Consider the following 14,113-nt stretch of genomic DNA (forward strand, 5'->3'; position numbering starts at 1 on the left):
ACTGTAATTTGGTTTAAATTTTAAACAGCAGATATCAATATTAAATTTGTTGATGTCACTTCTATTTAACTACCATTCTGTACACAAAATTTTAAGCAAGAGAATTCTTATGCCTTTTTCCATAATATAACCTACACCTTCATTGTGGAGGGGCAAATTAAGATGGCTTTTTTTTTATGCTTCCAAAAAATAATTCTCCACACTAGGACACAGCCTGCTAGTAGCTGTATGCTTTCAGTTTCATTAGATAAACCTCATTAAGTTTCTTTCCTGACTTCAGAGAGGTAATAAATCACAATGACTGTTGTTTTTTTTAATCTTTAGTTTTTTTGCAATGCTATACTACTTTTAGATGCAACTTGTATTTTCCCACTTAAACAGTACTTTACCTTAACATCAAAGAGTCCTGTGGCACTTTATAGACTAACAGATGCTTTGGAGCATGAGCTTTCGTGGGTGAATACCCACTTCGTTGGATGTATGTAGTGGACATTTCCAGGGGCAGATGTGTGTATATATATGCAAGCAAGAAGCAGGCTAGACCAAAGCTCATGCTCCAAAACATGTTAGTCTATAAGGTGCCACAGGACTCTTTGCTGCCTTTACAGATCCAGACTAACACAGCTACCCCTCTGATACTTATCTTAACATGAATACAGTGATAAGCCAGTTATAGTTCTGATCTTCATCCTCATGCCAATACCACTGAAAAATCCATTAAATTAGGGGAAGAAAAAAGTTTACATTAAGTATTCTGAACCATACACTACTTTCATTCAGCAAGAAGCATTCTAAAGCTGTCAGTGTCTGCTACGACTACTGATGGCTTTAGAGCATAGTTATATTAACAGCTAATACTTCAGAAACCGATGTCGTTTTAGCAAGCAGTAGGTTCTATTTTGTCATCCTACTATTTGGTGAAAACAAATGGAGGTTGGAAGATGGCTAAAACTGGTTTAGTACATACATGAGACAGAGCTTGACTTCACAATATTTCCTTGTAAAAAAAACTTGATTTTCAAACAGACTTGATGCCCATTTTCCTCTTGTAAACTTGTCTTAAGTTTTACCTGATGCTGCACTATGCAAAACTTCTTGTCCAAGACTACTACTCCCTCAAAGGCATTTCTTCAAAAGCAGCTTCTCTCCCTGCCCCCCAAACTACAGCCTGCCCTTCCTACCACTAGAATACCATGCATACGATTCTGGAAGCTTAGATTCAGTAGTGTTGCAAGCAAAATTTAAGACTTACTGTACACAACAGGATGGGAACTAATTTTTCCATCACTAATTCAAAATGTTGAGACCCAAACTTATAATGGATTACAGTAGATCTATCCCCACTCTGTCAGAATTGGCCACTTTTTTGAAAGCTACTTATCTAGCATCTATCACCACCGACACCACTCAGACATCACTTAATTCAGTATGGCTTAGTGGCTGATCATTCAGCAAGCAAACCATTGCTAGAGCATTTTATAACTGGTCCATGGACTACAGTGGCAGGCAGATTACATGTCTATAATTCAAGAGAGTATTGATCTGTTTTCTAGTAATTGGAATCCTGCCTATAGTAAAGGGGCTACCTCATTTGTTGTACTCTAGCCCCTCAGTTGATCAGCTAAGGTTACTAAGAATCCCTAGACCAGTTTGAGGGGGGAAATGATGTTTCTCTGCTCTGGAACTTGCTTTTGCTCTTTGCTTACCCATTTAAGTTCAGAAAAGCCCAACTTTAACAACCCTCAAGGTAAACTGTAGGGCTTAAATACTACATGCTTCTCAGGAAATGGGGCTGAAGAGGTGACTCTTATGTACAGGGGGAAGGGCAGTAGTGTTGACATTTAATTTGCAGGTGCAGTTAAAAAAAAGCCTTAGTATCCTACAAGCTGATAATATATCTTACATCTAAAGGCAACCTTCATTGTGCTTAAACAATTCTGACAGAGGTATAAGCCTCCTAGCTCAATGTTATCAAAGTAGTGAAACCTAGTCCTTGGTCCTTCATTTATGAAAATCTAAGATGGAAAAAAATCCTTTAGTTTCACTGTACCTAAGGCACACCCCTAGACATTTAGTTTACAATCAGTGTTTGCAATTTTTTTTGGAAACTGAATTTATACACTAGGCCATTGTATCTAAGACAGCAAATAGAGCTATTTCTAGAGGACAAGGCTTTTCTGATTCAATATTTCCAAAGGCTTAGTGCTTACAAACACACAGCACTATAGCAAATCTGACTCTGACTGAGAACTGCCTGCTCAATAAAGGCATCATAATTGGTAATAAATTAAAATCCTCCTTCCGAAGCAGCAGAAGTTGTGCAGTTTGTGTCAAAGTTTCCTGCTGCAGAAACACCAATTTCACAACTCAGTTCCAGGGAAAACATTATAGTACAATGTTCATTTGCCAAATCAGTAAGTGGAGTATACCTGCTACCAGAAAACTTCCAACCCTTGTTTCTGAAGTGAGTATTCATAGGGAAGAAAAATGAATCATTGCCTCTTCCATTCCATGAGAGAGGTAAACATGCTCCTAAAGCTCAGGCTTAGGTTGAGACCCTGCTATGAAGTATAAGCCAGTATTCAATCTGAAAGACTGAACGCTAACAAAGTAAAAACTTAACTGGTGAGTGAGATAGCAGACACATAGTGCCCCATGGCACAGTAACAAATGGAGATTCTTTAAGTGCATCAGAATTACCCCTTTTCAGTGTGCATTGCTGCTCAGCTTAAACTATTCAAACTTATTGCTCACTTTGATGCTTTTACATTTTTCCCCAACATTCACTCATGTAGTGGTACTACAGCCAATCCAAGGAACACAGAGATGATGCTCCATCTCTGATTTCCTGTAGTACTATCCTATGCCTGACTTCTACAAGAAAAACACAACTTGAAGCTTAGCACTGGTAGGTACAGATAAACAGCTGGTCTGTAGCACTATTTCTGACTGGTTTCCCTGAAAGAGCCGACCTCGAGACGCAACCTCAATAAGTTCAGTGAAAAGCTTATAAAATCATAACCTCTTATTGATTATCTCATAGTGAAGAACTTGATTTTGTGTGTGTGTGTTGCGCTCAGAATGGAAATGACCCAGCATGGAAGAGCTGTTTTTATCTCCACACTTCCCTCAGTGCCTCATTTTGTTTTTGAATGAAAGCGTAAGTGCCTTCCTATTTAAATTCTTCTTGAAAGGAAACATTAAGCACCTTTCGGGGCTTAGAATAAAAGCACAGGTATGAATGAGCAGAACTTGGGCCTCAGAAGCATACAATCCAAATCTAGGGTATCTGCCTGCATTTGAGGGTAGAGGACCAGAATTTGGGCCTAAGTTTACAACAATCATATTTTCTCCTGATTGAGCAGTTTGTAAAGTTCTAAACAGGTAAATAATAGGGAAGCTTTTTGAAAGCTGTTTTAATTTCCTTAACTCTAGAACAAGTCACAAGTAGCCAGCCCCTCCCCCTTTCAGATTTATGAAAGGGAACAAAATGCTAACCCAGCTTTTGTAAAGGAAATGGTTGTGTAATGCCCTTCAACCACAAAACAATTGTATAGTAATCCTTTTCTGGTGTATATTAAACAAATATGTAGAGTACCATAAAAAAAGGGTTAAATGTCAGGAAGAATTAAGTTTTCCTTTATTTAGAGGGTAATGCAGGAGGGCAGAAAACTTAGTTACTCTGATGTGTTAAGAAACCAGTTCAACAACAGTCATAAAATACTGACTCCTTACTTTATAATGGAGGAACCAGATTAAATGTCCCTCTAAAGAAAATCTGAGATTTTTCTTTTCTGCTTTTTAAGAATTTGAGTTTTAAGATCTAGGTGTCCAAAGCACTGATGACCGTGGCCAGAATCCTGTGGCAGGGCAATATTAATGAAGAAAGAGGGTTTCTTTATTTATTTAGTTTTCTGCAGCCACAGATTTACAGAAGCTACCACTCAAACCTTCTATTTTAAAACATAGTGTATGAAATGTAGCAAGGCCCTATTCCACCATGTTAATGAGCAGGGAAAACCTTCTGTTTAAAAGTAAATGCTATTGCACTTCAGCTGACGGGAAAGAAAGATTCTCTCCTACTCTTGTCCTTGCCCTAAGCAGATTACTAGAATATGCAGTATTCAGTCCTGTATGTCATTTTAATAGAAAACCACACTTGCAAATGCTCAACAACAATCATAACCATACTGCGTTTTCCTCGGGTGGGTTTTTAAATTGCAGGTACCCAACAAAATGGCACAGTTCAGTTCAAAACAGACCCAGTTTAAAGGGTTATATAGTAGGTTACAATTTTACACAGTTAATAAAAATGCTGAAGTAATTTGTGGGTTTTAGTATCTAAAGAAACATTTTTGAATGGAAAAATAATATACACCTTCTCTCCCCCCAAGCTTTTTCGCCTTTAATACGGTGAAGATAAAATATCTCTTACTATAGAACAATGATTTTTCTGAATAGAGGTAACTGGTTTTATACAAGTTTGCCTTAATTCAACTCTCAGTGAGGTAACAAAGGAAAAACTTCATCCAATCCAAAATGTACTTTCCCCCTTATACTAGATCTCATCCTATGCAGTTTCCAGATTAAAAAAACTTGTTACCACCTACTGGAAATTAGTGGGAAACTGTCATATTTCTACAATTCTAATCAGGAATATCTGTGTTTAAGACAACTGTTAAGCCTGGGGAACACTTTTATATATTAACCAGGAAACTCCTGTTTGTTTATTAGATACAAATCTGAGATTTATTGAGACAATGTTAAAGTTGTTGAGGAGAACTGGGTATGGGAGTCGCTATTTTTTGCTGCAGAACTTCACTGGATAGAGAAACAACTCGTATATTCAGCAACTCCAACCGTGATCATAATCCCTCAGTCCAAATTCAGGGATTTGTTGAAAAGCACCAGCTGCACTCTTTTCTACAAAGTTCCTTTGTTTGCCAAATCAGTAACAGGCTTTACAGCATGTACTAGGCACACAGTGTGACCCATCAAACTGGATAAACTTGTATTGATCACCCTGAGGAAGTATTGAGAGGGAGAGCCTGGCTGTGAGTGAATCAAAGTGAGATGGGTAAAAGCATTATATGCGGAATGCACCCAAAATGGACTATTCTGAAAGAAGATAGATACAACACTGTAGCCCAGTCCTGGTATTGAATCAGCCCGCACAATATACCTTTCAGACTAGGAAATAAAAACAACAGAAGTGGATGTTTAAAAGATGACTAAATGATAGGACTATTATCCTTATATAGTTCTGTGAAACAAAACAGTGAAAAACTCTTTTAATTCTATTTAGCTGCCTAATCCATGAAAGAATCAAACTGCAAAAACATTATCATGCTTAGACTTTGGTGAATCAAGCAAAGTTCCCACTGAAGTTAATGGAAGTTTTGATGAACTAAGGATAAAAGTCCTATTACCATAAAATACAGAAGCTAAAATCTGCAGCTTTCCTTATTTAAAGACTCAGCAGTGAAGCACACAAAATTCACTGTTCTGAATGCCAAGATCATGCAAGCTGGTGACAAAGACATAGCTGTCCAAAAAAAATAAAATAAAGAGGCCAGTTTCCATGCCTAAATTAATCTCTAGAATCATGATGATGGAGCACAAAAACAATTCATTATGGCCGAAAATCTGTCATCTACCAAGACTCCTATCTATTTCAGTGAGTATTCTGTTCAATTAAGGACTGAGAATTTGACCCTTACTTAGCAAAGCTGCTTATGCTTTTTGGCTCCTGTTTAAGAGAAAAAATCTAGAGAAAATTGACATGAACTCTTAGCTCAAAAACTCTATATATCCTCTATGCAGCAATAAGGCCAATTAGCTAAGCATAGGATGAATGTATGTTACTCCCAATATAATACCTGAGAAAAACAATGAAGATAAGAGGACAAAGCCAGATCAGTACATCATAGTGGTAGCTGACTCTTGATCAATCAGTAACACCATTAAAAAGTTGACCAATATCTGAGGTTATCCAAAAGGACTAAAAGACATACCTCCAAACTGGAGCAGAAAAGCCACAGAAAGAAAAGAATGAGATGAGGGTTGAAAAATACACTAGACTGTTTCCTGGCTGGAGAGGAAATGAGAAAATCTGGTCAGAATGGGATGCCCTATATTCCACCTATTCACAGATCTAACTGTAGTACCTAATGCCTCACAAAGGTACTGCTATCACTTCTGTAAAAACGGACAAAACTACCAACTCCAAACACCCTTCCAAATCATCTAAGGGTACATCTATACTACCCGCCGGATCGGTGGGTAGTGTTCAATGTATCAGGGATCGATTTATCGCATCTCGTCTGGATGCGATAAATCGATCTGCGAATCGATGCCTATACTCCACCTCGGCAGGAAGAGTAAGTGGAGTCGATGGGGGAGCCACAGCAGTCAACTCGCTGCCATGAGGATGGCCAGATAAGTCAAACTAAGATACTTTGACTTCAACTACGTGAATAGCGTAGCTGAAGTTGCGTATCTTAGTTCGAACCCTTCCCCTCCTGCCCCCCGCTAGTGTAGCCCAGGCCTAAATCTAAAACAATGCTTCCTGGGCTGCTTTAGTTGTTTATACATAGGGAAGAGGGAAGAGTATGTACTTATGTTGACCTATTAAGTGTACTGCTGCCTCAAAAGATACTCTCTATGAAATCCTGGAAAATATTCTAATTTATTGACGTACGGAACATTCATATTACATTACATTGTTTGTCTACTTCATTTAATTTATGGCAGCTTCTGTTTGTTCCATTTCAAGTAGGAAAAGCAATATGATCCCCTTTTACTAACAGTCCAAAAACCTGTGCCAAATGAAGTTCCTGTTCAAAGTTAAGCTATTCTTGAAAGAGTAAACAAGTAATGACATGGATAAGGTTCTTTTCCCCTACAAATGTCTCATGATCAGACAAGTCACTTCTATACTCGTAGTCTTGTGTTTCTCAATTGCTAACTACAAGAGCACACAAATTAATGCAGCTTGTCATGATTTGGCAGAAATATGGAATCTACACAAAGACAAAATTTACTCAGATATAATAATGACCATTTATTACATCACAACCATTTCCTTACACACACACAAACACACACCCATCGGTGCACATCACAAACGCTAAACTGTTGTTGATAGAAACACAGTGAGGGAAAAAGTCACGTTTTACTAAACCATGAGCCTAAAAGATAAAGGACTGCTTAGATATTATGGTGATGGGCTCCAACATAACCATCTAAGATTGGTTTTTAAAAATACACACCAGATAATAGCATTAGGAAGAAAACAGAGCAGAGAGAAGAGAGGAAAGACAAGCAATTAAACAATGAGAGGGAGGGAGCAGGAAGGCAAACATAGCAGCAGATTAGTAACACTAGATAAAAGAAAAATAAGACAAGACTCACACCTTATGACAGAAATTGCTATCAGATGACAGAGTACATGGGCACGGGTTGGTTCAATACCATTTAAGTCACGAGTAAGTTCACTAAAAGTCTAAAAATCTACTTTTAAAATAATTGCACACAAAAAAACTACATTAAAAGAATATTAAGGTTGCAAACTCAAGCACCGTGCAACCTTAATTCACTTCCTGTGTGCATATTCATAATAAGAGTTTTTAAGCACATGATCGCATACTAGTTTTGCCACAGGATCCCTGCCTCTTTTATGACTTGAGTTTACAGCTTGGAGAAATATATGCAGATTTTCATGAAGATGACAAAAGGCATATCCCTGACACTAAAACCACTTCCCATCAAATGTCAAGTCCCTGCTTCAAGCATTGGGGAGGGGAGAAGAAGGAAGAGGGGCACTAGAGCTGTTTTAAGAAAAGATTGACAGATTTTTTTTTAAATATAGGCAATCCACGTATTTATCTCTAGCCCAGTACTGGAAACAGCTAAACCATTTTAGCTGAAATTTTCAAAAAAATTCAGCCCAACTTGCACAGCCAGTGTGTAAAATCTTAGCCCAAATGGTTAGTTTGGCAAAGTTAAAAAAAAATGAAAAAAACTGAAACTGACTCTTAAAATGGGAGTCACGCAAAATTTTACACAAGGCAATGTGGAATATTTGATGCAAAAAATAAATAAATTTAAAATAATCCAGAGAACACAATTTTCAATATTGCCCCAATATCATGGCAAGCCAGTTCTTAGGTCTAACAAGCTTGACAATATTCTTTTTAAAATCTACTTGAAGAAATGTTAACTTTCCTCTCAACTCCAAGTGTGAACTTTATTTTTCTTAAAGAAAAATGTGTCTTTGGATATTGCTTTACAATAAGAAGACAAATAGAAAAAGAACATGAAATACAATAGAAAAGCAATAAATCCTCTCGGGTCTTTGTCCTCCCAGACTCCAAACGTATCGAAGTCCAAATGGCACATCTGTTTAAAATGTCTTTTTCTGTTATAGCCACTTAGACACAGGAGACCTGTTCAGAAACAAGTTTGCAAAACTCTGCTGGGAAAGGAATGAATGAGTGTTTAATTGATTTGTCTTCAAAATCAACAGAAATAAAACTAATTTAATTGGCTTGTAATAAATCTCAGCCAATATACAAACATGGTTTCCCCCAAAGTGTTTCAAATATCAGGAAAAATATTAATACTGTGATAAACTAATATGACCAAACACCCCCCCCCCCCAAAAAAAGTTCCTCAATATGCTCTGTACAGTACATATTTAGTTTTTGATCATGGAACGGAGTTTAAAGCACTTGCTTAAAAATCTACAGAAACAATGTCATATATTTTTGTGACACAGTGGCCACTTAAATTTTTTCCGCAATACCCATTTCTACAGTATCTGACCAGTGAAGCAGTACATTAAAGCTGCTTGCCATTGTCCACAGTGAATTTCATACAGGAGTCCACTCATGGCCATAACAAATTCTAGGAACATAAAGTTCTGGTTTTTTTTCCCCGTTTGTTGAAACAGTCATTCAAATGGTAACAGAACCCCCACCGCACCCCCTGTATTTTCATACAATTCTGTATAATACGACATGAACTCAGAAGTTTAACTGGTTGATTGCTACAGTGAAAGACACCCCCCCCTCCACACACTCTTCTAAGCAGAACTTTAAAATTGATTTTAATTTTGATTGCAATTAAAGGTAACTTTAGGATCTCTGCCTATACACACATTGTTTAAAAAAAACAACCCACTAATCTACAGTGTACTCTGAAATTTACACATATATTTTTCTGAGCGTCTAAATTCAATAAAATGAGCGATTCCCAACTTTATTTCTGAAGATGAAAGAGAATAACGTTTCCTAAAAGTGAAAGAAGGTTTACTATTTGTGATAACCCAAACCATAAATCCCTTCAAACCCAGAAGAGTTAAGATAAGAAGAAAACCTTGAAAAAAATGACCAAGCACATTTTCTTCATTGTGTTTCCTCAAAAACCATACAAAAGTGTGGCACTCTTTTTTCACAGAACCCAAGATTATTCTGTATATCATATTATATTATGCTAATACTTCCTGAAATGTTGTTTTCCTTGTTCATTTCTTGGTGGTTCTACAATGTTTGTTTGTTTTTTGGTTTATTTTTTTGTCTATCTGGATAAATGAAACCACCATAGACTAGTATTTTTAGTCTTTTTTAGAAGCAGTTCCCCTTATCAATATTTACATTTCCTAGTCTTCCTGACATTTTGCTTTGGAAATTTTATCATCATTCTGCTATGGAGGTCTTAATCTACTAAAAATTTATTTTTAAATCAAGAAGTACCACTTTTCATGCAGCGAAGATGTGTTACATTTAATTCAGAAGTTAGCTCTTCCCTTATGAAAGGTCAATGATTTGCTAATGAGTCAGACTGAAAAAAAAGGTGCTTTGCAATACTAACATTTTCTGCAATGTAAGTTAGAGCAGTGCAGTGTGATTGTTCATTGCTATGGGTAAAAGAGAAACAGAACCAGTAACATTAAAGATCCTGGTGATAAAGGAAGTAATTGATATTTCCCCAAAACATTATTTAAAACTTTGAAAAAATATTGCACTTGTATCAAAGTGTTTTGTGAAATATTAAATGCAGTTTGCATGAGAAAATCTTTCACCAACCACTGATAGTTTACTCCGTAAATTACTACATGATGTAACTTGGTTAACATATGCGGTTTTCCCTTGACCTGTAGCACAGTGTTTGATATATTCATAGGTTGAAATAAAACTTAGCTTTAACAAACACTGCAGAAAAAAAAATACAAGAATATGGTTAATATTTGCAAAATCTTGTTTCTCATTTGACTCATCATATGCAAACATGACAATCTCATATTAAAGACCAGTACAATTTCAAAACAGTTTTAACCATGGTTCCTTGCTGAAGGAGATTTTAACCAATGATGGTTCAGAAGGCTCTGTCTGGGTGAAATGAGAAGCCTTCAATTCCACCAGACATTAAACTGTTACTATTTAGGAAGATTCCATGTACTTTACAAACATAAGAAACTTCCCCAAACAACTTACAATATAATCATTGACACCAAGGAGTAGGGTAAAAGAGTCACAGATGTTTTAAGGCCAGAGGAAACCATTATGACAGAGGATACAATGAGTTTCCCTTTAACTTCCAACTTCTTGACTTTTATTGCTTTTATTTTTAACTTTTGCCTGTTAGCATTTTTAATATAAGTTCAAGACAACTTTCTATTTTCATTTAGCTTTTAAATTCTTGCCTATTTTTAACTTCGTTTATTTATTTTTTAAAATTAGCTTATTAAGAGATAAGACGTATGAATTAGTTTAACTCGGAAAGAGCTTGACCCTTTGCCTCAGCCCAGGCCTATTTTAACTTTTTCTGATAGAAAACTGGCAAGAAGTCTTGCCTCTTACTTCAAGAGCCCATTGTGTGATCCTCTGACATCTCTCACAGTCTCTTTTTTAACCATGTCTCTTTTTCTGTCACTCCCTTCCCTCCAGTTCTCACTCACTAGTCAATTCTGATAATGCCAAAAGAACTGCTGCACAACCAAATGAGAGGGGAAATTATATGAGGAAATAAGGTAAGTAAAACATATTGCTGTTTACAAATAAATACTGACAAACTATAAAATAACAACACTTGGGCTATAATTTAACTCACTTTCAGAAAACCATCATTCGTCCGCATGTCTGTTTTAGAAAGTGCATTGGTAATAATGATGAATACATGGTAATGAATTGCTGTTTGGCTTTCCTCTCCTCTTAGGCATGTAACCAGATTCATTTTTCAAACTCCAAGAAATGGAAGGAAAAAAAAACAAACTTTAAGAGAAAGAAATGACATTACCTGTTATAAGGGAAAAACAAAATGGTTGGGAGACGATCCGTCATAAATTCCCATGGAAGGTCATTTTGAGTGACATCAATTCTGTTAAAAACAAAACAAAAAGAAAAAATAAACTGATAATGATGCAGCTGAACATTCCATCTATTACTTTTGCTTCTGAAATATCCATTTTGTTTTGTTGTTTATTTTGGAGGGAAATTAGAGCTCACAAGAGAAAACATGCCTAAATGCATTCTGACATAAGAAACATGGTGAAGACAAATTAGAAGAGTTACACATAATACTTAAGACAACTAATCCCAGTTTAGCAAATTGTCATAACATAGATCTCTAGCTGATATTTTCCTGCCAGAAAATGAAATTAGTATAAATATTCACAATTTTCTTATTCAGTAAATGAATTAAACCTGGACTAATCATTGCCACTTACTATGTGTACTGGGAAGAACTCTTGTTTTGAGATATGCTGATCCAACAACCATTGGCTGCCATTTCAATCATTTATACCAGCGGTTCTCAAATTATGGGGCAGGACTCCCAAATGAGGCGTGGGAATGTATCAAAGGAGGCGCGAGCTGTGTGCTTTTTTTTGGCGGTGGGGGGAAGAGAGCTCTGACTGTCAGCCCTGCAGAAGGGCTGTGCATACCTGGGAGTGAGGATAAAGGAGACAGCTGGAGCCCGACACCCAGGCTCAGACTCTTCCCCCACATCCTCAACCCCAATCCGTCACCTGAAGGCAGTGGGGCTCCGACTGTTAGCCCAGGGTGGCAGTAGTATCGCAGAAGTAAGTGTGGCAATGGAGTGATAAGTCTGCTGTGAAAAGTGATATTGACAAATATCATTTTTCACATGGCCTCTGTTACGTCTGTGCTGCTGCTGGCACAGTGCTGCTTTCAGAGGTGGGTGCCCAGCCAGCACCCATTGCTCTCCACTCTGCCCCTGCCTTCAGAGCTGGGTGGCAGTATATGTACTTTGGGGGGGGGGTGTAAACGACTACAGGAACAAAGGGGGGGCAAATAAGTTAGAGAACCCCTGATTTATACAATGTAAGTGGAAAGAAAGCCATCATTAGAAATTTTGTTTAGCAACTGTGTAGGATGTATGGTGTCAGCTACATGTTGTCTTGGGAAAAATATGGGAAGACATTTGGTAAATTAATAACACAGAAATTAATTTAAAAAGCCTTTATCTTGGTTCCCAGAAAACCAGATTTCCCATTATAAACAACAATATGAGAGAGAGATTTTCAGACCTCAGAACAGGAAACACCTCATATGGCTCATCACAGCATTCATGCAGCTGTATGTTTATACACAGCTATGTATCACTTATTCCAGGACACCACAAGTTTAGTGTGCTCTGGACAATACTGAGACTTTTGAGTTTCATCCATTATAAAAGGAGAGCACCATCTTACAGATGGGTACAGATTGTCAATAATCTATAGCTGTTTATTATTACAGTAGGTTGACTTTAAATTAGCAGTGCTGTTTTTTTAAGTCTTAACTGTGTTGGCCCAGGCTACACTGATGATTTACTCATTGAGCTTTGGGGAGTTTTTGTACCATTTTAACTATAATGGTTTCGAAACTGATATTGTTGAAGTAGTACAAAAAATGCATGTAGACTAGCCCTTTCACTGACTGCTGGGAAGCTTAAATAGCAGGAGGCATGAGACTGTTTTTGTGGCAGTGGGCCCTACAACGCGGAACTTGCTCCCCAATGAAATCTGTCCAATCCCTTTATTTGCCTTTCTAACCCTCCCCCATTTGTTTGTGTGTGCTTGCACTGTAATAACAGTGATATATTATGTTTGTATTATGTCGTACCTCCTCTTAAACCAGGAGGTGGATTCTGTTACAGTTAATCAGAACCATCTGACTCCTGCGCAGGAAAAGAAAAGAATATGGAGAGTAGCACAAGTAACCACTCCACTACCTCTGGGAATGAGACAGAAGATGGGAAGAAAAACAGAATAGGCCCTGCAATAAAACTGAAATTCAGCAATCAAAGCTCAAGGGAAGCTGGTGCCAAGACAGAGTGAAATTTTGAATTTACTTAGAAAAGCAGGTTTTAGGACTGTTTTAAATAGCTCATTAAAATAAGATTAATTAAATTAAATAAAAGGATTTTTTCTAATACTGTATTCATCTTATAGTTACTTAAAAAAACTATATAGCTAGCTGGTTGTCAGACCACTGAAGACGTTCTTGCTCCACTATTAGCCTGAGCTATGTATGGTGCAACAGGTTAAATATGATCAGTAAGAGGGAATGGCAAAACTTGGATGAAGTATTGTATAGATCAGTGGTTCTCAATCTATGGGGCAGCCCTTCCAAGGGAGGCAAAGGAGTGTGTCAAGGGAGGCATGAGCTGCACGCCCTTTTTTTTTTTTTTTAAAGAAGTCTGGCTGTCAGCCCCAAGTGGCTGGGGCTCACACAGAAGGGCCATGCACACCTGGAAGGCAGAAATAAAGGGGGCAGCTGGAGCTCAAAGATCATTTTTCACATTGCCACTGTGCTGCTGCTGGCGTGGTGCTGCCTTCAGAGCTGGGTGCCCAGCCAGCAGCCGTTGCTCTCTACTCTGCCTTCAGAGCTGGGTGGCAGTATATGTACTCGTGGGAGGGGACGTGTGTGTAAACAACTACAGACACAGAGATGGGGGGCCCAATCAAATAAGTTTGCGAACCCCTGATTTAGATTACTCATTGAGAGTGCAAATTGTCCCAGCATAAATGATAGGTTATGTGATAAATAGGGCTTATGTGATAAATAGGGCTTATGTGATAAATAGGCCTCAGGTTGGCCCTTGGTCA

General features: G+C 37.5%; 1 protein-coding gene across 4 annotated transcripts in view; it reads right to left on the reverse strand.

The window, feature by feature from the left end:
* TXNDC11 (thioredoxin domain containing 11) overlaps positions 1–14,113 on the reverse strand; it is a 113,251-nt gene that overhangs the window by 1,188 nt on the left and 97,950 nt on the right. For 3 of the 4 annotated variants that reach the window (XM_030579046.1, XM_030579047.1, XM_030579049.1), the window contains one exon: positions 11,299–11,379. In XM_030579046.1, the coding sequence (XP_030434906.1) occupies positions 11,299–11,379 (81 nt within the window). Of the gene's footprint in view, positions 1–587; positions 706–11,298; positions 11,380–14,113 lie in introns of those variants that run through there. The other variant, XM_030579048.1, reaches the window with a different exon arrangement.

Source organism: Gopherus evgoodei, chromosome 10 (assembly GCF_007399415.2).
Source record: "Gopherus evgoodei ecotype Sinaloan lineage chromosome 10, rGopEvg1_v1.p, whole genome shotgun sequence".
In the NCBI taxonomy this organism is placed as follows: domain Eukaryota; kingdom Metazoa; phylum Chordata; order Testudines; family Testudinidae; genus Gopherus; species Gopherus evgoodei.